At 30.9% G+C, this 27,196-nt stretch overlaps 1 protein-coding gene across 2 annotated transcripts; it reads left to right on the forward strand.

Moving 5' to 3' along the window:
* The first annotated feature begins 3 nt into the window (after positions 1-3).
* Positions 4-25,787, forward strand: LOC134682981 (phosphatidylserine synthase 2-like). 2 transcript variants are annotated; one of them, XM_063541953.1, is made up of 12 exons: positions 4-107; positions 9,197-9,374; positions 14,223-14,324; positions 15,014-15,096; positions 15,702-15,769; positions 16,436-16,567; positions 17,994-18,044; positions 18,777-18,890; positions 19,556-19,674; positions 20,793-20,907; positions 21,534-21,679; positions 22,847-25,787. In XM_063541953.1, the coding sequence occupies exons 2-12, from the start codon at positions 9,250-9,252 to the stop codon at positions 23,157-23,159; spliced, it is 1,368 nt and encodes a 455-aa protein (XP_063398023.1). In that variant the 5' UTR covers positions 4-107; positions 9,197-9,249; the 3' UTR covers positions 23,160-25,787. The 2 variants fall into 2 exon arrangements, with proteins under 2 accessions (XP_063398023.1, XP_063398024.1); XM_063541954.1 differs by lacking the exon at positions 4-107 and adding an exon at positions 8,035-8,161.
* The last annotated feature ends 1,409 nt before the right edge of the window (positions 25,788-27,196 follow it).

The following is a 27,196-nucleotide window of genomic DNA, read 5'->3' on the forward strand; positions in this document are numbered from 1 at the left end:
TCTATCTGTCAAATAAAAATTGAAAAATTATATCCGAAGACAGATTATATTCTAAATTTTGACTTTTACACCGACTTCCGGTAAACTTCATTCCTTGGCAGCGAAAGGTAAAACTATTTTGTCACCATTATTTCCTTGCTAGAGAATTACGACGTAAATGTCATTCATGTTTTGTTAAATATAACAATAAATCAGACCACACTGTTTTAAAATAAGTAATCTTTACCTTTGAAAGATTAGCCGATTAAGTTTTATGAACATGTAATTTTCTGTTATTTTAACCTGGTAACACCATAACAGTAAATACTTTAGTGAGTAAAGTAAGATTGAGGGTAGGAATGACCACTACCCTCCAGCGTCAAAGGTTATTTTCGACTACCGTTAGCTTCAAATTGATAAGTCAGAATATTATGGCGCCGAATCAGGGTCAAAAATACTTATTTACATATTTATAAACATAATACACCTTATCACTATTAGCCTACTCGGCTGGCCGACCCGACCGCTTGACCTTTTGACGCATACAACATATATCACATTTCCATTGTGGCATCAAATATTTTGATTTATGATGTCAAAATTTTATGGGAACCTGTGTGATATCCAGTAATGGCGGACAAATAGCGATAAGGTGTATTATTTCTGTATATATATATATATACGGAATTCGAATTATGTATATACGTTAACCGAATTCTGTATATACAGAAATTATAATTAGAATTCTGTATAAATACATAATTCCAATTCTGAATTATGTATATTATGCATCATATAGGTTACAGTCTGCGACGTTAAGCGGTAGCCTGAAGCCCGAGTCTAGTTTAAATAAGCTCGGACTAGTAAACGTACACTGCCGATAGTCCGACCGGTCTAATGCATATCTATGTGCACTTTTTTAATTGTACCGTAAGTTAACGCAGAATGTCACTCAACGCAATCGATATTAATAAACTGATACTCTCTGCCTTTCAAAAATTCCGTAAACCAGTTTTGACGGTCTCCCTAATAACCGTTTGTTCAAAATTAAAAAAAAAAGCGCGAAAATGGTCAGTACCACGTGTTTTGAAAATGTCAAATTTTGGTAATTATTGATTGATTCATGTTGCATAGACTGAATAAAATATAATTATAACAGAAAATAATAAAAAACATTGAACATTAAAGTCATTTTTGCGTCGGAAGATATTTATTCATAACTGCTCGCTTGGCATCTTGTATGTTTTAGACGGTTGGTTTTTAGGACGACTTCAGTGACTGGTTACCGTTAATTTTATGAAAAAGTGGAACCAGTTTTGTTTTCTTTTCGGAAATGTACAAAACATCGCTTGATATTTTGGATTCGAGCGTCACTGATGAGTCTTTTGTAGACGAAACGCACGACTGGCGTATATACTAAATTTAGTCCTGATATCTATGATGAGTTTATTGATATACATGGCTTCACTGTCAGAAAGTGCGAGACCATGAAAGGCATCAAAAAGGCCGTCTCGCAAGTCCGACCAAGTTACGGAGGCTAAAAAAATACGAGGATTAACGGGTCCGAGAATTTATAACCCATTGGACGGACGGTCGTCCCTCACTCCCTCAGTCCCGGGAAGGTCTATTAACAGGACTGGTAAAACCAGGACAGTTATTTTCGATACGTTTTTATCTGTAACTTTTGTTTTACTCAACATATTGTTGAAATTTTAAATTGTATAATGTAGAACATGGTATTTACTTTACATTATTTGTCAAAAATATAAAAATGAATAATAAGTCATAATAATGCCAGGACAGTTTAATTTTGTGAAAAAATGGCTGAAATTGCAGAGAAAAGTTTACTTATAATTGAAATATTTTCTACAAAACAACTGTCTGGCAGAATATTTTTGTTCGATTATGAAGTTTATGTAATATTCATTCTTAAAATCTATAATTAAATATTTTTTTCATCTTTTAAAGGTAAAAAAATCTGCCAGGACAGTAGCCTTTCACGTTGGAAATTTTGTTGAAATTATTTCAAAACAAAATACAAAGTTAAATATCTTCTTCAAAATAAATGTCTGGTAAATAAATATAGTTCATTGGAAAGTTTTGAATATAAGCTTTATGAAAATATAAAATTATATGAACTTTTATGTCATTAATACCAAAAAAATCTGCCAGGACAGTAGCCTATTCCGTTAAATTTTTAGAAAAAAATGGCTGAAATTGTCGAGAAAAGTTTACATATAATTGTTATATTTTCTTCAGAACAATTGTCTGGCATAATATTTTTGTACGATTATAAAGACCCTGGCTCCAGTACGAGAATCTAGTTATGTTGTGTAGCTACTGTAAGGAGCAGGGAAAAGGAGACAAATTTGTATCTGTATTTGTATTTGAACAGGAATTGTTCAGCAAATTGAAAAATAATATGAAAAATCATGAAGAATAAAAATTTAAACTGATTGATTTTTTTCTTTTCTTGGTCTGCATCAGAAAGGATGATCTCTTTAACTTCCAAAGTCAAATTTGAATGAGAAATTAATTTAAACAACTGTCTTAAATTCTTGTTAACAGTTTTGAGAAGGGTTTTTTTTATGGAAAGTAGAATTTTTTATTTAACATGGAGAAAAAACTCTATATTTTTGAAAAGTTATATACACTTCCAGATACAAAAATGTAACCTCAGAATGCAGGATTTTACATCTAATATTCCAAAATTTTCTTCGGGGGGGGGGGGGGGGGGGGGGGGGGGGGCATGCCCCCAAACCCCCCTAGCGGGTTCGGGATCTGAAACTACTTGGCCGAAAAGCACCAATCCTTATAAATCCAAATCGATCATTGTCATGATTGTGGTGTCTAGATTAAAAAATACGTATCTGATGACCCACCTGCCAACCAAGATGGCCAACATGGCTAAAAAAATGAAGAACATAGGGTCCAATAAAATAATACATGTGTTTTCACTAATCATTGCTAATGTGCTGGGGAAAAAAATGGTAGGTAGGCAATATCATTTTATTTTACAAACAATTTTGAACTGGTTACTACTGGGGGGGAAATGCCATAGACTAAGACATAAAAAAGACATATGTACATGTACATGTATTATTTTATGTGAATGGATTATTGTAAGGTGAAAATGGAACTTGGTCAGACAGCTGTGTTCTTGACCTAGACCTGATTTTCATTAATCATTGATATGAAATGAAATATTTGTAGTAAAACCTTTATCAAAAATACTTTCAATATAAAATCAGTCATGTTCAGTAAAGTCAGGGGCTGATCAAGCCATTTTAAAAAGGGGGGGTTCCAATTACATGTCCCATTCAAATGCATTGATCGTCCAAAAAAAAGGGGTGTTCCAACCCCGGACCCCCCCCCCCCCCCTGGATCCGCGACTGAAAGCAGTCTAGACATTTCAGTATATGGACCATAATTTGCTATTGGGCTCATTTCCTATAACTATAGAAAAGTGATAAAATTGTGAATTACTGTAAGAAAAGTTGCAACTACATCTAAAGATGCCATTATTTTTATCAACATACAAGTGTATGTTACTCTTCCCTAGAAAAAAAAAAAAAATATACGAATTTCAAAGATTCTACAACCGTATTTTTGTGTCGTTTCTCACGTTACTTTTTGCTTCCGAAGAGCATAACGCTGACTGATTTATAGATAATCGTCACCAGCAAATTCGTAAATTTTGCTTTCAAATAACAAAGAACATCGACCAATAAGAATAGTGAGAAGAAAATGCCGAGAACTATAAGTATTTATGTAGCAGATGTAAGAACAGTGGCGTGATTTTTGTGTCCAATATCATAACGCAATTTTTAAATGATGTAATCTGCTTTGTTGTAATAGAATTCTTAAAAACAATATGCAAACATGAACTCTCGAGAGATGTTCAAACAGGTAAATCCGAGATGATTACATTTTTTTTTTTTTTTTTAATCCAACATATATAATATACAACAGTACAGTTATCAAACAATAAGTTCATATATATATAAATGTAATATAATACAACCTATTAGAAAATGTATAGAACTTGAAAAATAACATTTTGTTTGGATTTTATAATTGTATCTTATTAAAAAGGACATACAAAAAAAATATAGAGAATTAATAAATAAAAGAATTAAATGATTACATTCTTGTTTCGATCTTCGTAATAATTAAGTAAGAAAATTACGTTGTCGTTATGCGTTACATTTCACACAAAACAGAAGTCCAGTTATTTATTAAAATTGTTTTTGTCCTTAAGTTCTAACCATTTCCAGTCATACGTGAAACATGTGACTAACATGTGATAACGCCATCACGGCCGGATGTACGAAATACTAGGTCTAAACATTGTTGTTGTTTCCAACGGGATGTTAACAAACATAATCTGTAGACTTGTTTCGTCTTGTTTAAAAGAGGAAAATACAATTGTCAAAGAGATTGCGCCGGTGGTCTGTTATTTTTCCTATGTGCATAATGTTACATACGATCCTGTGTGAAAATAAATGACCAATGACTTGACAAAATCGATTTCATATTTGACAGACGTTAGAACACACTTTGTTTCCCGATAATGACATGAAGAGTCCTTGGAAAAATCAATCAAAATTACGTCTCTTATCATTGTACCAATGCTCGTTGGATTGATTTAACTTCAGCAGTAAATATTACTGGATATTTTAGGTGAATAAATATAATTTAATAAAAAATACATGTTAATATACCTTTACACTTGGAATGTACAAAGTTGGAATCTTTGTCACAGTTTTTAATTAATATTTTTTATTCATGTTCTGCAAACACTTATCAGAAACGCAATAAACTTGTCAAAGGAGAAGTAAACTTTTACCATGCATGACTTGAAAGGAAGTACTTTATTGATTTTAGCCCACTAAAGTAGGTTAAAATGTGGAAACCATGTAGATAGTGTACAGGTCACAAGTATCACATTGTGCCTATTTTAAAGATTAATTTAATTCCAAGTTAAAAGTTTTTTTCTTTACTGGATTTAAAGAATGTTACATTGCCAATGATTTGGAATAAATTGTATATAACTGGAATATCAAAACCAAATATAAATACATTTTTTTGGCTTAAACATCAAGATACAACGATTATGGTATCCTGTATCAATGAAGAAAATATGGAAAATTCTGAATAAATTGTACTAATTGTTTTCAAAACAAGCACATATTTAGGAGTTTTATAATACTGTTACATTTAAGATGGATTTTAAGAAAAAGTATACTGTTCAGATTATTTTAAGCAGATTTTGCAATAAAATAAAACTAAAAAAATGCTTTCGGTTTCTTATGGTTTCCTGTCAGGTTTAAAAAAAACTTTAATATAACATTGAAAATAGATTTTAAATATTGACATGAAGCAAGTAACACTAGTAATGGTGTTTATTTATGCCTTTTGAATTATATTGTGCAAAATAAAGAAAATAAAGATTGGTTTCCTGTTTGGTTTCATGTCATGTAAACGGTGAATCAAAATGTATTAATTTTTTCTCGAAAAACTCAATTGTTCCATTCATACTATTCTAACACCAACACAACCCACAAAATAAAAGTTAAAATTTTAGAACTTATAAAAAAGGATACAAAAAGAAACCAAAGGCCGAATACCAAATTATGGTCCATATATAGTTATCAAAGTTACCAAGATTATAATTTAGTACGCCAGACGCGCGTTTCGTCTACATAAGACTCATCAGTGACGCTTAAATCAAAAATATATAAAGTTGAAGAGCTTTGAGGATCCAAAATTCCAAAAAATTGTGCCAAATACGGCCAAGGTAATCTATGCCTGGGATAAGAAAGTCCTTAGTTTTTTCAAAAAATTCAAAGTTTTGGTACAGGAAATTCATAAAAATGTATATACTAATTTTTCAGCAAAATATCAGTTATCTTAATGCTGAATGAAGCTCAACAAGGGTAAACAAGGTAGGATATGGTGAAAAACAAATGAAATCTTGTTTACAAAGAAAGAATGGATAAATCAAACATTACAATATTTGTTGACATTGTAAACTATGTGCTGAACGTTTATCCTGCTAGTATCAATATAAATGTTCAGTAAACTAAACCATTTTATGTGTACAGATTCAGATTTTTATCAGGGAAAACAGATTTAATTCTAAGTTTCCCAGTAAATTCAGTTAATTCCTTCTGCCATATGCATGTCTGTTATTAAACAAATGTACAAATAAATGATTTTGATAAAATTGAGAATGGAAATGGGGAATGTGTCAAAGAGACAACAACCCGACCAAATAAAAAACAACAGCAGAAGGTCACCATAGGTCTTCAATGTAGCGAGAAATTCACGCACCCGGAGGCGTCCTTCAGCTGGCCCCTCAACAAATATACAAATGTATACTAGTCCAGTGATAATGAACGCCATACTAATTTCCAAATTGTACACAAGAAACTAAAATTAAAATAATACAAGACTACATGTAACAAAGGCCAGAGACTCCTGACTTGGGACAGGCGCAAAAATGCGGCGGGGTTAAACATGTTTGTGAGATCTCAACCCTCCCCCTATACCTCTAACCAATGTAGAAAAGTAAACGATGTCTATAACTCAACTGATGATGTTGTGAAGATCAAACCTGTAATTTTTCTTTTTTGTAGATTTCAAAATTGCCAAACATTATAGTCATGATATAATAGTTACCGTAATCTTCCTTTAACTACAGTAATAAAGGAATCACCTTTGATTTCAGATAGTCATGATAGTGTTACCTATATTCACAGCAACCAATAAAACATGGAAGGAAAACATTGTATTTATAAAAGAATATAAACACAATTTTACATTACGATGCTGAATTGTTTTCAGAAAATGTATAGTTTTCGTTTATTTGCAAAAATATGCAAATTATATGCAAATGAGCTTTTCCCTGGTGCTGAAGCATATTGATTCCTTCAAATTTAAGGGGATCTTGGGGTGAGCTGGTTGGGGTGAGGACATGGGGAGGGTGGGCAGGAATTTGGTCATCAGGTGGGAAAAGGGTAAATTTTGACGATTTTTCATCCTATTCCTTAACCCTGAAGACACAGGGATGCTGGTATAGGTATCCAGTTGTAGTCTGCAAGTAGAGTGAACCCCAGTTAACAAATTGACCCAAACAGTTGTTAGTTGAGAGTGAATCTGATCTTTCTTCAGCAATCTAAAGAAGGTCATTTTAGACCAAAAATACGGAATTTCATGATTTTTTCAGATTTTTTACTTCAACTCGACCTGAAACCGAAAGTAGTTGTTTCCAATGCGCATTTCAATTACAATTACAATCAGTAGTTATATGCCTGTGGGTTTGCACTATTTTTGCAAGTTTTAGGCTTCTGAACTCACTGTTTACATGGTGTAGGGCTCTAAATGGAAGCTCACTTCTCTAGAAAACCGATTTTTATCTGATTTCAATTTTCCAACTTTGTATTTTGAGCCCTAAATCCAACTTATACATGAGATACATGACAATAGGTAGCCTCAGGTTGAGGAAACGTGCCATAATTTCGAGAAAAAGCATCATACAGTAAGGTTAACTTTGACTTCTAAAAGTATGGAAAGCCGTTGGAGCCAAATAAAGGTGGTTTGGGTAGGCCCATCATATGACGGTCAAAGCATGGTAAGGGTTAATTGTTTCATCTAAATTAACTATGTTAAATAAGAAAAATGCATGACACAATTTAAAGCTATCGGTCAGTAAAATTGAGAATGGAAACAAGGAATTTGTCAAAGAGAAAACAACCCGACAAAGAGCAGAAAACAGCTGAAGTTCACCAATGAGTCTTCAAAACAGCGAGAAAATCCTGCACCTGGAGTGTCTTTATTATGTTTATCCATATTTTTATGATTAGAGTGTGTACATTTATATACATGATATAGGAACAACCAAGGTCTCATCTCATATAATAAGTATCAAATCATCTTTATTATTCATTACACTTTATATTGTATTTTAGAATGTATTGTAAAATTGACCTTAACAGTAGAGTTATCTTTACATTGATATGATATACTATCTATAATAATGGTATGATCTATTGTTCAGTGGTATATCCCAGACAGATCCACATGTACAGTTAACTTCTCTATATTGTACATGTAACTTGTATATAAAGATCTTGATTTAGGATGAAGATCTGTCTTGCATATGTTGTAGCCTATGAAGGTAGGATGTGGTTACCTTTTTAAAAGTTTTATTTTGTTAACATGTACATACATACATGACATATGACAATTTTGTTATAATATAAAAGATGATTGAAAACAAATCTATTAATCATTTTTTCTGATGCATGTTTCAAAAATTTGCCTTGTTGTTTCAAAGATTTTTTTTTATGAAAGTCTAATAACTACATCGCTTTCAATAAATTATAATTATATGCATTATGCATATGGTAGTTTAGCAGATTTTAAAAAAAAAGTTGTTTTCACCTTCATGAAAATTTGAAATAAAAGTTTTTATTATTTTTATATCGGTACATGTATGACACTATTATCATGTTATATGAAGAACTCCAACTAATATTTAAATTTCAAAGATGTTCAGCCTTGACAAAATGGAGGTTCCATTGACCTTGATAAGTGCAATGCTTAGCCTTAAAGGTAAAGCAAATTAATCTCCTTAATTTTATATAAGCAAGTTAAACTATGATTTAATTAATTGTAAATGTCTTTAGATCCTCAAAAGTGATATATATACATGTAGCTCCTTACATGTTTACTGTTCAAATGTTTTGTAATGAAAGTAAATCTAATAGGTTAAAACTTTGGATGCACTTAATTTATAAAATAATACTTTCATGTCTGACTGAATGATTTTGGCTAAAGTTTAGCATGTCTAGGAAACCTTTGAGGGGGAGGACAGGGGTAAGGGAGACAGGGAGAAAGGGGGTAGGAGAAAGGAGAGAAAGGCTGGGAGAAAGGAGAAAAAGTTGGAGAAAAAAATAAAATATGAAAAAATAAAATATCTCTCTTTTTTACGGTAAATTAAAAAAAAAAATAAGGAGAAGAGGGGTAGGACATGTAGGAGAAAGGAGAAGAGGGGTGGGAGAAGGGAGAAGGGTACCCCCTGTCCCCCCCTCACCTATGGTAACACATCAATAATAATACCATTGCTGTTCTCTTGTATAATAACGAATAATAATGAACCCACAGCATATATTAAAACAGATTGTCATAGAAATGGAATTTTTTTTTTCAGGTTATGTGCAAGTATTATTAAAGATATAGAGGTTCAATCATTACACCATCAAAATGGCTGCTGCCAACAATGAAACAGATAAAGTAATGATGCTCCATAAGGCAACTGCCTATAACTGGGAAGCTGAAAGAAATAAATACAAAGACATTCAAGATGATGGAACTATGTCTTTTTTCTGGTAAGTTGCTTCATTCATGCTTTTAGAATAGAAAAAAAATGCATTACACTTGTTTCAGATACAACAGAACAAAATTACTTCTTATTTGGTAAGCAGTTTGACAGTTTGGCAAATGTGATCTACCGAATTAAACTATTGACCGGATTTGTAATAACATATGGTAGCAATAAACAGTTAGGAAAAAATATTGAAATTTGCCCTTATAAATTTTACCATCCCCTTTTCATTGCTTTCTTGCAACATCAAGCTTACTGTTTGTGTCATATATGGGCATATGTATGTAATTAAAATCTTCCATAGATTTTATATCCAGTATATAAAATGGTAAAATATAATTTCTTTTGGATTTATCCATGGCAATCTGCATGTATTTGTTATAAAATATTGCAAAAAGGGGGGAAAAGATGTCAAATATTTCCCCAAAATTTGGCTAAAAGTAGAATTTCAATGACTTGAAGTAATACATTTTCTGAAACTGTGTACATATATCATTCAGCAAATCCAATAAAAATCATAGGTCTTTCATCTCATTTTTTTGTAAAATTGCGTCAAAAACTTTGTGTAGAAAAAAAGTATTTGTAAACATTACATTAATTTCTGGACCGATGGCCGGTCTAGCTATGAAAATACAGATTGTCAAATAGAAAACAGCCCATAAAACATGTAAAAAATAATTTTGATGCTCTTATAAACCATGTTTGAAGTTTAAATTAGCACTCAGCTGTCTAAAAATGAATTTTATTACACAATAACTTTCCTATTTGAAAAATCCACAGGGGCCAAAATGCGAAACTAAACTCCTAACTGTGTATTGCTACAGGCTGGTGCCACATGTGGAGCAGGATCTGCTTACCCTTCCATTTCACATGAGATCACCCCCAGTTTTTGGTGGGGTTCATGTTGCTTAGTCTTTAGTTTTCTATGTTGTGTCTTTTGTACTACTATTTATCTGTTTGTCTCTTTATTTTTAGCCATGGTGTTGTCAATTTATTTTCAATCTATGAGTTTGACTGTTGCTCTGGTGTCTTTCTTCCCTCTTTTGACAGTAATAAGTATGCAAAACATATAAGTTGTTGTCTATGCAATAGCTTAATTAGGTTTGTTGAAACTTAGTACTAAGTTAATAAGCTTTATCTGTAAATACCTTTTGACAAGATTTCAAGTCCCACGATCCATGCTTTACTCAGACCTGTATTGATACAAGTACATGTATGGGCTTTGCTCATTGTTGAAGGCCATACGGTGACCTATAATTGTTAATGTTTGTGTCATTTTGGTCTTTTGTGGATAGTTGTCTCATTGGCAATCATACCACATCTTCTTTTTTACATGTAGCTTTCTGTTCTTCCTTTCCAACATAAGCAAAAAGGATGGTTAAGGCATTAAAGGTATATTTAACGTCATAATTTTACTTCTTTCACTGCTAACTAAATACTTATAGCAAGCTTAAAGTATTACCAGTAATTGTGAAATCTTGTTCTCAATTTGTTTTATTAATCTTGAATTGTGTTTTACCATCTGAAATTTCAGTCAGTTTTGGGTTCGGTTCTAGACCAAATGTCTAACCAATCTGTCAAGGTGTAAGAATCTTTTTGAAGTCAGTTGTAAGATTCTACTGGTCCGTGGATTGTGCATAGTTTTAGATTGCTCTGACTGCAATAAGCCTTTTATAAGGACTTGCTGATACACTGGGTCCTACACACCTACTTTTGCATAGGTACTATTTCTGTACTAAAAATCTGTAGTACTGGAAATTTACTTTTAATATTCAGTACTATTTCTTTTACTTTAAAATTATTGTAATATTTAGGTACTTGTATTTTACAGTACTTTATTTGTAATAAATATTTTGGTACAGAAATAATACAATATTCCATGTTTGAAAATCATGATTTTAAGAGATTTGAAATAAAAAAAAATTCAAAATGCTGAAAATGTAACTGTAGTAACCAAAAATCTGTAGTAATTAAACTTCCAAGTACAAATTAAGTACATTGTACTGTAAAACCGAGGTACCTAAATATTACAATAATTTTAAAGTAAATTAAGAAATAGTACTGAATATTAAAAGCAGATTTCCAGTACTACAGATTTTTAGTACTGAAATAGTACCTATGCAAAAGAAGCTGTGTATAAAATACGGTCAGACATCAGAATAATCTTGGACTAGATTGTGCAGTGCTTGGAAGATATTGACTAAAAGTGCTTTATCTAGGGTATTGCTTTTCATCCATTTACCCAAATTGTCATTGTCATAGATGAAGACAAACATATCAGAAATAATTGTTTTATTTGAAAAAATGAAAATAAGAAGCCTGTTTCATCAAATACTCTTTAACTAAAATACTCAAAGACAAGAAGAACACATATTAGATAAGAAAAATCTTATATCAGATAAATAAATTATCCCTATCAATAAAATAGCTTTATTAAATGATAAAAATTATAAAAGTACATTTTTTCCCCTCATAATCGGAATGTTAAATCAGCATGTATTAAATGAATAAATATGATAAGGTATTATGACTACCTGTCTAGAGTTCACCTTGACCATATGTTATATTCACAGTAGTTCATTAGAGAATTGGGCTATTGCAGACCTGGAAATTTTCCATCAAAGCTTATTTAAAAGTGCATACATGTATATGTTTATGTACATTTGTATGTTGAATGTTCATTTACATACATGTACAAACTTTTATTTAGAAGTAGAGTACATTTATTATTTTAATCATCACATGATAGGGAATTTTCATAAGAATACTTTGAAAACTTTTTCATGTATTTATCCAATTCCGTGTGTTGTCACAAATATAAAGTTGAGCCAGTAGATCCTTGTGCAAAGGAACCAAATATTGTAAGGAATAATAATTCTTCAACTATGGAGTTGAAATATTGCAAAACTATAAAATAATTAAGAATTGAATTCCAGCTGCCTTTCTGAGTAATTTGTGGAAATGATTAGCATCATAAAAGGCAACCTTTTATTTAATTTCTATACTGTAATATTATTTTTAGAAATTGGTAATATTTGCAAATGCCAAATGAAGAACTTATTCATATATTAAATTGGAATATTTATTGATCATCAATATTTTTAAATGTCAAATTTTGATTTCATATTGTTTTTTATTATCATTAATTTGAAATAAGATCCACATTTAATCTCAACGGTCATTCACATTTATGACATGAAGCATTGACCTTTTGGACAAGTTTTGTAATAACCAAATGACCTAACTAAAATTATTTTTCTCTTAGTTCACTTGACTTAAAATACTTTTATTGGAACTTTTTTAATTACACAAAACATCACCCCAATAAAGAAATAAGAGATGCGGTAAAATTGCCAATTTGACATGAATATCTATCAAAGACCAAATGAAGCAAAATTTAGCAAATATGTAAAAAGGCACTGAAATGACAAATGTAAAACATTTCAAATGAGAAAACTAACAGCCTGATTCGTATACAAAACAAACACATCAATCTATGAAGAGGATCATTCTTTTATTTTACATAGATATAAGAAGGTGTTGTATAAGTGCCAATGCCACAACTCTCCATCCAAGTCACAATTTGTAATGCCTATCTTTCATGTTACAAACTTGACTTACATACATGCTAATGTGGTGCCAATGCGACTTACATGTATATGTCATGCTTGAGTGATGTTTATAGTAATGTTGAAAGTTTATACTGTAGATATTTAAATTTTAGGATCTTCTAGTTGTGCACTACTTGCATCTATATGAAATTATGTTTTAAGTTTACATCTAAGTTCTTAACTTTGGAATTATAATTAAGATCATGTAAACTTAAATGAAGTCAAAGGCCAGGTGATTGTGGTTCAATTAAATTAGATTTAAAATAGAGAGATGTGGTATAATTGCCATTTGCCAAGGATACAACTATTCACCTAAGTTCAAATGAATTTGATGTTAGCAAGTAGCAAATATAGGTAACTGGACATGTACAGCCTTCTACAAAATAAAAATAAAATCTCTACCGTATAGTCTGCTTTAAAACCCTGACATCAAATATAGGAAAAAAGTCAATTGAGAAAACCTACCGTCTGATTTATAAAACAAAACAATTATGAATGACATGAACCAACAACAACCACTGAACTATAGGCTCCTTGCATTTGTTATGATGGCCTTTATATAATAAAGGGGGGGCTGCTTTATGTTTTCTAGTCTGTTTGACCATTTGATCAATGAGCCAGTCTTTCTATATGTTCTTTTTTGTTTAAGGTAGGGCATGCTGTCCTATATTTTAGATTCTGTGAAATGTAGGACAATTGAAATTTGCACTCAGGTGTACTTTTATGGAACAAGACAACAGTATAAAAAATAAAGACTGCCGTGAATTGACCTATATATCAGGCTATTCTGATGGTGTTTCAAAGTCAACATCAAAAGTTTGAATCTGTACCACTGGTGATACTATACTGGTTTTGGTACTGTCAAGTATTGTTCTGGTATTCATATGTAACATGATATAATTTTGTAATCCAGGCAAGCCCATACTATACTGGTATTGTTACTGTCCAGTATTGCTCTGATATATGTTATAATTTGTAATTTTGTAATCCAGGCAAGCCCATACTATACTGGTATTGTTACTGTCCAGTATTGTTCTGGTATATGTTATAATATGTAATTTTGTAATCAAGGCAAGCCCATACTATACTGGTATTGTTACTGTCCAGTATTGCTCTGATATATGTTCTAATATGTAATTTTGTAATCCAGGCAAGCCCATACTATACTGGTATTGGTGCTGTACAGTATTGTTCTGGTATATATATATATATATATAACACAATATAATTTTGTATTCCAGGCAAGCCCATACTATACTGGTATTGGTGCTGTCCAGTATTGCTCTGATATATGTTACAATATTTGAAGAGACTGTAGATGATTCAGATTACAACATGAAAAGGTATGTTTGTACTGAGATTTTAAATTTTTTCACAAAATAAAAAAAATCAAATGAATACAAGATTTGTTACAGATTTGGCAGATTTTTATATAAAAAAAAATATTATTTAGAACTTAACTGGTAGGTTGCTATCAATATCCAACGTAATACCAATAACAGATTTGATACTGCTCTAGTAACTCGAATGTTTTATGTAGTAATTTTTCTGGCTGCTATTTAAATCAAAACAAGATTGTGAAAGACTTCATGACTTAGAGATGTTAAGTTATCGCTCTGCTTATTTTTGAAATAGAACATTTTACCATGTTTACTGATGTGTCTATTCATTGTTCATTGACTTTGTAAAATGCAATATTTTTCATGTTTTATTCATTCCATTACTATTTAAAAAGCCAGAAGTAAATCTTCAAATATATATTATTTAAGGACCTCGGTGGCTGAATAGTCTATGTAGTTACTACTGTTTTTACTAGCCAGTCAACACTGAGGTTGTGAGTTTGAACCCCGCTCGTGCAGGTGCCCTCGACTCCAATCTTAATTGTCAGTTTTCCTATCAAAGGTCAGTGGTTTTCTCCAGACACTCTGGCTTCCGCCACCAACAAAAACTGGCAGCCACAAAACAGCCTTAATGCGGTGCTTAAAAGAGGCTTTTAAACATAAAAAATCAATCAAACAAATATTTATTACAGGGGCATTATAGCAATGTTGGTGACATTTTTAGCAGTAGGTGTAACACAGACTCCAGATGGTCCATTAAAAAGACCACATCCTGGTAAGTTGACTATAGTTCATGGGCTTATATTGTCAAAATCAATGTAGTTCCTTTACAATACAAGTTCCAAATAGAGAAAATTTTATATCCATGATACACTTTATTTTAATATTATGTTATTTCATCAGAATGTTGACTGTGTACATTTACTTCAGAAGTAGATAAAAAAAAATGAAGGTCTGTATTTCCCCCATTTAAAATTTTTCAGTTTATCATGTTTACATTTTTTTCATCTCCAAAGTGTTCTAGTGGGATAACAATTCACTATAAACTTGATTAATGTAGATATTTATTGCATCTCATCATGTTGCAACTTCTTCAAGGATTCTTTTTCTTTGTTTAAGCACATGGCAAGTGTGTTTGACTCCAATCTTAGGATTGTTAGTTTATCTGCCAAAGGTCTGTAGTTCGTTCTGATCAATATATCAGATTTTGTAATTATGTATATAGATACAGGAAGATGTGGTGTGAGTGCCAATGTGACAACTCTCCATCCAAATGACAATATATAAAAGTAAACCATTATAGGTCAATGTACGTAGTATATATTTAGGATTCATTTAGAACTGACTTTCAAATACATTTCTTTGTTTCATTATTTTCAGCATTTTGGAGATTGATACTCTGTTTAAGTATAGCGTATGAACTGGCTTTGGTCTGGCTTTTATTCCAGGTAAGATTTGTCATCGTCATACTGAAGGTGTCTATAAAACTTGTTACTAAATGAGAGGCAAATAATTACCGAGTTCATTGTAAATTGATGTGTTATCAAGTAAACAAAACTTTTTAACACATTTCTATCTAAGGTAATCTAATGCTATTCAGGATGAATTAATGACTACCTAATGCAGCATCTAAAATACTTTTGATATTTTCCAGTCTAATGAAATGACAGATTTTGTATGATATGATTTGCACCCAATAGCAATCAACTTTATGAAAATAAATATCAATAAATCTGTTTATAGTACATGCATGTATTGACCTCTTTTGGGTTTTAAAAAAATTGCTATTGAAAATCTGAAACTGTTGGAGAATTAAGTTGTTATAATAAAAACTCTTCAAAACAAAAAATGTTTCAAAATCAATCAAAGTCTTATTCATGTACATGTGTTCTATGGTTGGGTTGTTGTCTCTGACATATTCCCCATTTCCATTCTCAATTTTATACATGCACTTACATAAGAATCAATTTCTATTGGACACAGCTTATATTATGTTTTGCTGTAATTCCTGTAGATTTCCTACCTATTATATTTTACATTATCTAACTTGTACTATTTTTTGGTCAAAATGTGTCGTCAATATTTAGTCATAAATGAAGCTGTTTTGTTTACAGACTGTCCATGATGCCAGACATATCCTAACACACTTTGATACCAAGCTTGGCAAGGCACTGGAACAGAAGTCTTATGGTGGAAGCTGTTTGTTGTTTGATCCAAATAATACAGACCCATTCCATAATATCTGGGTAAATGGTTTAATATTTATTAGCTATTATCTTAAAGTTCTCTTCATATTTTTTGTGATAAAATTGTCATTACAAACATTTTTTAAATTCAAAAAGGGAGCATCACAACACCTGCATCATTTTGTATCATTGAATTTTGATTTCTAATCTGAATTACTTAGTTTGTGTAAAAAAAACTGTAAATCAATTTAAGGTAGATGGGGTGTCTAAATAATAATCCATAGATTTCTTAATAATTTGCCAAAATGTAGTTTATATCCTGCTTGTCTAAGAACATTAATCAAAAGAATGGGTCACCAGACTTATTTTCACACTACAGGTTGTGCAAAATTGTCAAATTTCGTATAGATCACGCATGGAAAACCCAATTTTCGGTCATAATACGAAAACCACACCATAGAATTTTGAGATAAAATATGAGCAGATAGCTCCAATATTACTCTTTCAGATAAGAAGAAGAAAAAATGGGGTCACCAGACTTGTTTTCTTTCAACATAACAAAATGGGTAAATTCCTAACACATTCTATTGTAAAAGTAACACTATCTGAATTATCTGCCCTTGTATTTGAGTTGTCTCCCCTTCTTTGGCAAAGTTGGGGAAAAAAAATGAATCAAACAAAAGTATTTGTTTTTTTGGTAAAATACAACCATAAATATGATAAAACATGGCATATTGTATATTATAATGAAAAATCTTACTCATGAATCACCTACAAAATTTGCACATTTTATCAAAAATCTAGACCTTGTTTTCTGGTATTTCAAAATCCAAAATGGAGGAAGACACCATATCTACCTTAATAAGGGAAGAGTGTTTTCACAACCATTATTTCTATTTTATTGAATAAAAAAGAATATGGCTTTAGGAACTATCAGTGTTATCTCATGATAAAACCAGACTAAAATAAACTCAGAGAAAATGTATGTTATTGAGACAATATTCTCAATAGATATCAGCTAGTAGCCATTCATCTGAGGGAGGGAAATTCTTCTATCGTTGTTTTTCATCTTGTTAGTTTTTGGAAGGTCTTTTACAATGAATACTGTAAAACAGAAATTATTGGGATGTTTTTATTATTGCAAAAAATGTGACAGGGTTATAACCGCAATGATTAAACCTTGCATTTTGAAATTTTTTATATGAATCAAACAGGATTTTTCTGAATATTGCAAAATTAAAATCGCATTTTAGTCAAAAATGAAAAAATCGCAATAATAAATACATGCAATAATTTCTGAATTTACAGAAGTTTCAACACTTCATGTTAAACAGCTAAATATAGATAATATGTTTTCTGAATTTTTCTTGTATTCCTGAGTGAAAGCTTTGTTTGTGAGTATGTCAAGAGTAATTTCTTTTCTTTGTGAGACAATTTTTGTGTACCTTTAATAAGAACAATATTTCAATGACTATTTTTTTTCCAGGACAAAATGGATGGATTTGTTACTACTCATTTCTTTGGATGGTGGTTAAAGGTAAATTAAATTTATTTTGAAAATGGTTGACAGAGATAGATTTTAACAATTTATAAGATTTTCATTTTTGAATATGTTTAATTCATATATAGGATTAATTAAACTTTTCTGATGCATAAATCTTTCTCTTGTTCAACATGTTCAATGATCTAAATGAATATATATTATGATATTGGTATAAGTTTGCTAATCTTTAAAAAAATCATCTGAAATATGGAACTTTGATATATTAAAAATGATAATCATGGGTCTGTCATTTAATTTAATATGTATTGTTTTGTACATGTCAAGGATAATGAAAGATTTCAAACCAGAACATGCCACTTGATACTGATAAAATTTGAGCAAATATAGTATTCAAATGTAAAACATAATTATACATAAATAAAAGATTTTTTATGATTGCTAATGAGACAGCAATCCACCAAATCTAAAGATGGAAAGAATTACAGTTCACTGCTCAACCTTCAGCGTTGAACAAAAAGCCATACTGTAGAGTAGCTATGTCTGGATCGAGCATTACAAAATTTATTGACATTAATACCATACATATTTGATTGTTTGAATGGTATATTTATGTTATAAAAAGGAATAGCTAATCAGATTGAACATGAAAAAATCAAAGAGAAGAGACTTGTTATGACTCATCACAAGCCATGGCAATACTTAAAAAATTTTGTATCAATTTTGATTTCTACATATATAAATGTGTTTATGATATTTTATTTGTAGACTTTGATACTAAGAGATTGGTGGTTATGTATGGTATTAAGTATCATGTTTGAATTATTAGAGTACACCTTAGAACATCAATTACCAAACTTCAGCGAATGTTGGTGGGATCATGTAAGTTATTTGTAGACTTTGATACTACGAGATTGGTGGTTATGTATGGTATTAAAGTATCATGTTTGAATTATTAGAGTACACATTAGAACATCAATTAACGAACTTCAGCGAATGTTGGTGGGATCATGTAAGTTATTTGTAGACTTTGATATTGAAAGATAATGTATGCAGTCAAAGAAACGAATAAAAAAGAAAATCTATTTTCCATCTTCCTAATACAGCTTTTATCAATCTTTTTTACAGTGACACTGACTTTTAAAAGGAAATCATTTAAATACAAGTGAACCAAGCTTGGTAAATCTTCGGTTCGTAAATTTGATAAAGTGGATAGCAGGTCATTAGGATAAAAAAATAAAATGTAGAAGATCTTGTAACAACAACACTTTAATGAATGCTCCAGTTATTTAGTGAGATCAACATGTTTAAAAGGGAATATATACAAAACACCATAAAAAATGAAATTGAACCATGTAAATTTAATGTGTCCTTATTGCTTTTCCTTAATAACTTTTATCATGAATGCTCAAACCAATAATAGGATAGCCAAGGATTTATATAAGAAGGGAAACAGTTGAAGAGCTGAATAATTAGTCTTTCTTAATGTAACAGTATCTTCTTGTAAAACCTGTATTGTTTTAAACCTTTTTTTTTTGTGATTTTAGTGGATTATGGATGCTTTAGTTTGTAATGGTTTGGGTATATACCTTGGCTTGAAGTCCTTAAAGTATCTGTCGATGAAACATTACCATTGGAGAGGCATGTGGAATATACCAACTTACAGGTATGTCAATATTAAAAGTAATGTTGATTCTTCTTCTTCTTTAGGTTTCTAGCGATCCTTCAATTATTGAAGATTATTCATCTTTATTTCGCTGGATACAAATTTCATGGTTACATGTGAACCTTGAAATTAAATTTTTAACACATTGACGGATCCAGGGGGGGATTCCTTGGGTTGAACCCCCCTTTTTTTGGGGACGATCAATGCATTTGAATGGGGATATACAGTTGGAACACCCCCCCCCCCCTTTTCAAATGGCTGGACCCCCCCCCCCCCCCCCCCCCCCCCCCCCCTGTAACAAATGACAAATTTTCTATAGACTTGTATGCTGACTTCAGCAAAACCACGAAAAATAAATATTCATGTAAGTTTTTATGCCCCACCTACGATAGTAGAGGGGCATTAAAGCCATTATGTTTTCTGGTCTGTGCGTCCATTCGTCTGTTCGTTCGTCCGTCCTTCTGTCTGTCTGTCCGTCTGTTCGTTCGTCCGTCTGTCCCGCTTCAGGTTAAAGTTTTTGTTAAGGTAGTTTTTGATGAAGTTGAAGTCCAATCAACTTGAAACTTAGTATACATGTTCCCTTTGATAAGATCATTCTAATTATAATGCCAAATTAGAGAATTTATTCCAATTTCACGGTCTTCTAAACATAGAAAATGATAGTGGGAGTGGGGCATCCGTGTACTGTGGACACATTCTTGTTCTTAATCCATGAAGTTTGGTATCCACGAAAATAGTGCAGTGAGTTTGTACTGAATTATTCATGATAGTGAAATTAACTTTAACCATGCTAACCCTATTTTTGAGTTGGTTTAGTTTTCATCATACATTTCTAAACAATTTTCCAGAATTCAAAACTAAATGCACACAATAATTTTAATGAATTTACAGTATATATGCACAGCAAGAAAAAACCACACAAAATTCAAAGAATCAGTGCTTTTATTTCAGTTCTTTATCTCAAAGTCATATCTGCTTATTTTAAAAAAAATACTACAAAATGTATTACATATATGAAAGTGATTCAATTAAATCAGTAATTCACTACTCAGCTGTATCTAAGATAGAAAAACAGTCTTTTATTGCCATGTATCTAGAATATATATTTCTTTTTTTAGAGGAAAAATGAAGCGATTAGCATTACAGTTTACACCATATAGTTGGACAGATTTTGATTGGAGGCCACTGTCTAGTTTAAAACGATGGCTAGCTATGTTAGCTGTTATTGCCATAGTAAGTTGGAAGTTATACTGAAATTCTAAAAATTTCTTGAATAAAGATTTGTATTTTGATTGATTAAAGCAATTTAGGCTATTTTTTAATGATTATTATATACATTTAAATTTTCAGTGTTTGTATACCCTAAGATGTGTATTCTGCGTAAAAGTTATTTGTATCACAATTAATATAAAAAAAGATTATAACCTTGGATTAAAAGCACTAAAGAAAATGCTATTAGCAGGAAAATAAAACTACTGAGAAGATTTCACTTATACTCAATTTATATGACTAAGACCTTACATAAACAGACACTACCAGAAAATTCAATCAACAAATCAGGAATAAAAGATGGGGGGAAAATTTCCGTGTTTTTTCCACCTGTTGTCAGTAGCTTAAGTCTTCAGCAATCGTTTAAGAAACCATCACTATATAAACCAATGTTTGTCAGATGATTCCTCTATCTTGAGGTTCCAAAGTCATTCTGTAACTTAATTAAACATTTAATGTCTATTAAAAATGTGCATTTACTTTTTCATTCTCCAAAGCGATAATATCCATTTTTTGCAAAAGTATAAACAGTAAAATGATTTATTGAAGTTATATATTTAAAATACTAATGTATATGATTTATTTTCTAGTTTTTATTAGCGGAATTGAACACATTCTACCTCAAGTTTGTCTTATGGATTCCTCCTCCCCATTGGATCAATCTACTTCGGCTAGCCTTCTTTTTATTTATGGGTGCTGCTGCTATGAGAGAAGGATTTCAGTATTTAGATGATCCGTAAGAAGCTTTTCACTTAAGGGCTTTTCAAGAAAATACAATGTCCCTGAGGGGGGGGGGGGGGGGGGGGGGGGGCATATTATTTTCTGGAACAGTCCTATTTTCATATACTGTGGATTCATTATAATTCGTTGGATACCAATTTTTCATGGGATTTGTGTGTACAGTTGAACCAGAATTCAAATGTTCAACGAATTACAAATTTTCTATAGATTTTGTATGCAGAGATTAGCAAATCCACAAAATTAAATATTCATGAAAATACCTGTTTTCCTCAATCCACTAAAATTGATACCAACGAAAATAAATGAATTCATAGTAGATGAAAAAACATATTCAAAGATTTAGGTAGATACAATGTTAATACAAACCATAGACAAAACAAGACATGAAGTTGTATAAAGAAAGAAAAGAATTACAACACAGATAACTAAAAACTTAAGTATATATACAATCAGTGATCAACTCAAGTGCTCTGGCAGGGTTTTACTGGTTGTTAAATGACCATTGAAGATGTGACCTCTGTCACTACATTCTTTTTTTATCTCATCCTGGTATACCTAAGGTCCTTTGTGGCTCAAAGGACTAGGATTGCTTTTAGTCAAATACAGAATTAAGATTGGAATAGAGGTGTGGAAATATTCACATAAATTTTATTTAGAATTAATGGTTGATTGTTGTTTGCTCAAAGTCCAGTGGCAAATATTTCATGCATACTTAAGACAAGAATTTTAAAGCAAAAATCTAGAATATTTATAAGCAAAAAAATGTCTTCAATTTTAATTTTATTACTGGATTACAATCTTTTACAAAATTCAGACATATTCAGATTTACTTGTATAGTTATCTCCCTTTTCCCTGTTGAATCATTTAGTTTTTATCTTTGACCTTTATAAAAATGTATAATGTTGGTTAATAAGATAAACATTTTTTTACTTAATTTTGGTGACTTTCCAAAATCAACATTCACCAGATGTGCTTATTTGAGTTGGAGAACAAAAGTTCTGATAAAAAAAGATTTTTAATTTAATGTTTATCAAAATAAAAATTAAGATTTTTTTTTCTTTTACATTATTTAAATTATTATAATAACCTAGTACTTCAAGGTGAAATATAAAACTCTAGAACGTTTTTTAGTTAATTCAAAATTTTTTTGTATCATTTCAGAACCTGTAAGAAGTTTGGGCGACAAGCTTGGATGATAATTGCCATCATTATAACAGAATTCCTGATTGTAGTCAAGTTTGATTGGAAGACAATCAGTAAGCCATTGCCACCACACATAGCATATTTCTGGATTTTAGGTCTCTTATTACTAATTGGATGGACAATATTCAAATTTTATATATATAGAGATGTCAAAAGTGATTTACCTGAAAAGTCTGAAACATCTAATGGAAATCCTGTGCCAATTCAGAAATCTCAAAATAATGGAAATCGGGATTTACGATCAAGATCCAAAGTTACTAAATCAAATTAGGATATACAGATTAAAATTTGTGGCTATAAGTAGTAATGTTATGTCGTTTTGGTGTACTATAAGGGTTGACTTTGGTCCCCATATTGTTCTCATTAATGATATTTAGTGAATTGCTGTTTGTACTAATTTAAGAGTATAAATAATGATTTTTCAAGAAAGAATAGAAAGTAAGTTTGATTGTTATGATTACCTTAACAACCAGTTCAAATGCAATGTGGAAAAATTGGTTTTGTAGGTTTAATAATAAGTGAAATAACTGTTAGAGCATTATAATAAAAGAAATAGATCTTAGATCTATGTATACATTTAAGGGACCAAAGACAACTCTGATGTCTCCACATATATTTGTCATATTTGTTATTAAAAAAATATTTTTATAAACATTGCTCAATAGTGCCTAAAAATTTAAAAATGTTTACTGATATATATATTTTATTCATTTTGCTAAAAATCATATTTTTGCTGAGATATACAATTTATATTCCCATGCCTATGCTAGCATTAACAGTCGCATGTCATGTTTGAGAAATTTTATAAACTGGATGCTTTTTATATTTTTTTATGGAATTTTGTACATTTTGCATAAGGCTGTTTTAAATGTTGGGCATAGGCTTCATATTATAATAGAGGGTCATTAAAATTAGCATTACACAGTGAATTTGTTACCGTAGATTGCCTAGTTTGTATTATTATGAATGCTTTGTTTATACCTCAACATTGAAAGTTGTGCAAACTTTTATTCCATAGTCTGATGTAGGATAGCAGACAGATGCATAAAGTATTTGGTTTTCTTTTCAGTTCACTTCTTTGTGTTTAAAATATTAGGATTTTTAAACAAACCTTGGGTTTAATATAGAGAAAATGCTTCTGATATTTTAAGAAAATATTTGGACATTAAACTAGGGCATTACGTATTTTTAGTCTGTGCAACCATTCGTTCATTTGTTTGTTTGTTCATTAGTTCGTTTGTTCGTTGGTTTATCTGTCTGTCCTGCTTCAGGATAAAGTTTTTAGTTGAGGTGTTTTTGTGATGTAGTTGAAGTCCTATGAACTTGAAACTTTGTACACATGTTCCCTATGATATGTCCCTTTTCATTTTAATGCCAATTAGAGTTTATAGTAGACCCACATTTATTCAATGGTTTTTGCTATTTAGTTGTTATTACAATTGATATATTAAAGAAGACCATTGTTGTAAGGGGTGTATTTTAGCTGATTTCACAATTGAATATTAAATAACAAAATATCCCCTCCAGTAAATTTGGTCTTCAAGATTGATGTGAACTAGGATAAAACAATTAAAAATATCATAATGAAACTGCATAAAACAGTTGGACCAAAAAATAACAAAATTTGATCCTCCAAAAAATAAATTTCTATAGTATTTAGTAAATGACTGTCAAAGGTATAAGAAAGTCATCACTCATTAAATTGGTTATTATTTTACCAGCTGAAATTCTGAACTTGTATGTTATTTTTTTGTTGTTACTTCAGTGGGTTGGGATACTGGGAATTTATTTGTTTTCGAAAACTATGTTTTCATAACCAATATAAGTTATGTCTAATTTAATTCTTTAGATTTTAGATACATTTTTTTTTGTAAGTACATGTATAAAAACCTAACCATACTTTATTATATGGTTATTTACAAAGACCTTAGTCAAAAGTTTGGCAAAAGATTGGCAAAAAAACCCAACTGAAACACCATTCATCTTATGAATTTCCTTGGATTACAGCTTTGTAAAATACATTTTGTAGCAAACATCTGTTTAGGTATAGATCATGCTCACCGGTATATCTAAATATTTATAATATTATCTAGGAGTATTTTCTGTTTTGTTAAATATGTAGGATGTTTAAAGCCCTTAATATATTAATTTGTAAGATATATATACATGTACTAATGTCCCGCAGACTTATGTTTTATGAACATGCAAAGGATGTTATTTGGTAGTTTATAATACTTTTTGAATTCTTAATTCAATGGTCCAAAACATGGCATTATTGTACCTTTCTCTTTTGTGTAGGTTTTTTGTTTGGTAACCTTCTGACATCATGGATGTGTCATTTCTTTTATAGTTGATTTAAACATGTTAAATGGTTGTGATTCATTATTTGTTTGTTATTTAAATGTGTATATATAGGTGTTATTATTTGGTTTAGGCGATAACTATATTGTATTTTAAGCGCTGACGGCATCAATTGGGGATTTGATGGTCCCAAATTAAGTTTACTGGCAACGCGTTAGCGAAGACAGTAAACCAGTATTTGCGACTATCAAATCCCCAATGGATGCCAGTCGGAGCTTAACATACAATATTGTTATCTCCATTCTAATGAAACCGACAGAAAATAACGTTAAAACATGTATTTAAAATCTGTCATATGCCGTCTGCACTTGCGTGTAAATGAGTGACGTTATCCAATCAAAATGAACGTTACAAATGTTGTTGCATTAGAATTGTAATTATATAGAAGCACATTGTCTCCAGAAATTTGGTTATTATGCATGTGTCTTTAGCTCAGCGGGTCATATTTGGTTTGATGAGCTGTTGTTGTCATGCCTTCCTTGGTTGTCTACAGTTTATTGTAAAACTAATTCTCTCCTCCACCAATCAAATTTCAATATAGGTTGGGTATCTGTTATAAAGCTTATGATTTGTCCACAAACCAACAAAAGATTAGGAAAGGGCTGAAGTCCTAGAAACATATGCTTAACTTTGACATATTCTTTATGTTTCTGTATTACGTCTGGATCCTGTAATTTGTTGGTCAGAATACAAATTTTAATTATTAAGATACTTACTAGGTCCCAAAATTGGCATTAACAAAAAACCTGATAATAATTTTAGAATGTTCAGTACTACATATTATTGCCAGATTAGTGATTCAGGTTTCTTATAGTTCTATCTCTGTCTGTAAATTTTTAGTTTGTTCATTTACTTTGTTATTTATGATGGTTGAAACTGTTGTAGTTCTTGTAACATTGACAGTGGCGGATCCAAGAGGAGGGGCTGGTTCTGGAAGTAGAACCCTCTCTATTTTTAAAAGATCAATGCATTTGAATGAGGACATAAAGTTGGAATCTCCACCCCCCTTTTTATCCTGGAATTAGAACCCACTTTTGAAAATAGCTGGATCTGCCCCTGATTGGTATATATAAGGCTTAAGAATGTAATTATTTCCCTTCCAATGCACCTGACAGCCATATTAAAACATGTCTGTTAAGACTATTTTGTAATTGATAATCTTCCTTGTTTGAATCAGTCAATCTAGTTTCATCAGGCATTAGCCATTATGTATAGGGATAAAACAGCTGTAAAAGTTCTGAAAAGAGTCTCCCTGATTTAAAAATTTTTCCTGGGAAGCTGAAGGACTATATTTTGTGGCCTTATGAGTACAATGACAATGTTGATTGTTTGTACTTTTGAATCTGAATGTCTTGCATTTCTTATTGTAGGTTTGGGTGTTCAATGTAACCTTTTTGTAAGAAATAATAACCTTCCATTTCCAAGTACTATAGATTGTCCCACCATGTTAATTGTAAAGTTTACTTATTTGTTTATTAAAATCATTTAAAATTTTATAAACTGTGTTATTTGTTACTTTTGTATGTAGTATGCCATTAACTCTGTTAACTGTGCATTTATTTGAATAAAATATAATTATTAATTTTTTTTAGAAGTTTGATAAAAGTGTGTAATTGTGCCTGTTAAAATTTTATCATTTTCTTGTAATGTGGTTTACATTGTAATTGCAGCAGCTACTTGTAATGTATCTAATTATGTGTAGTGCATAAAAGGTAGAAGAGTGGTAAAAGTATGTGTTTCATTAGTGTATGTGTAACAATGGCTTTTAAATAGTGTTCAAAAATAGTGTTTGAATATCATCATGTGATGACTTTATCTACATTGTGTGACTATCTGATTACATTGTCTGACTGTGATTACATTGTGAGACTATCTGATTACATTGTCTGACAGTGATTACATTGAGAGACTATGTTTTTACAGTGTGTGACTATGTGATTACATTGT

This window comes from Mytilus trossulus, chromosome 9 (genome assembly GCF_036588685.1).
Source record: "Mytilus trossulus isolate FHL-02 chromosome 9, PNRI_Mtr1.1.1.hap1, whole genome shotgun sequence".
Taxonomy (NCBI): Eukaryota; Metazoa; Mollusca; class Bivalvia; order Mytilida; family Mytilidae; genus Mytilus; species Mytilus trossulus.

Coding starts and splice junctions, on each gene's coding strand:
- LOC134682981 (XM_063541953.1), top strand. CDS start 9,250: ATGGCTGCTGCCAACAATGAAACAGATAAAGTAATGATGCTCCATAAG. Junction 9,375..14,222: donor GGAACTATGTCTTTTTTCTG/GTAAGTTGCTTC, acceptor TTTGTATTCCAG/GCAAGCCCATACTATACTGG. Junction 21,680..22,846: donor TTTCAGTATTTAGATGATCC/GTAAGAAGCTTT, acceptor GTATCATTTCAG/AACCTGTAAGAAGTTTGGGC.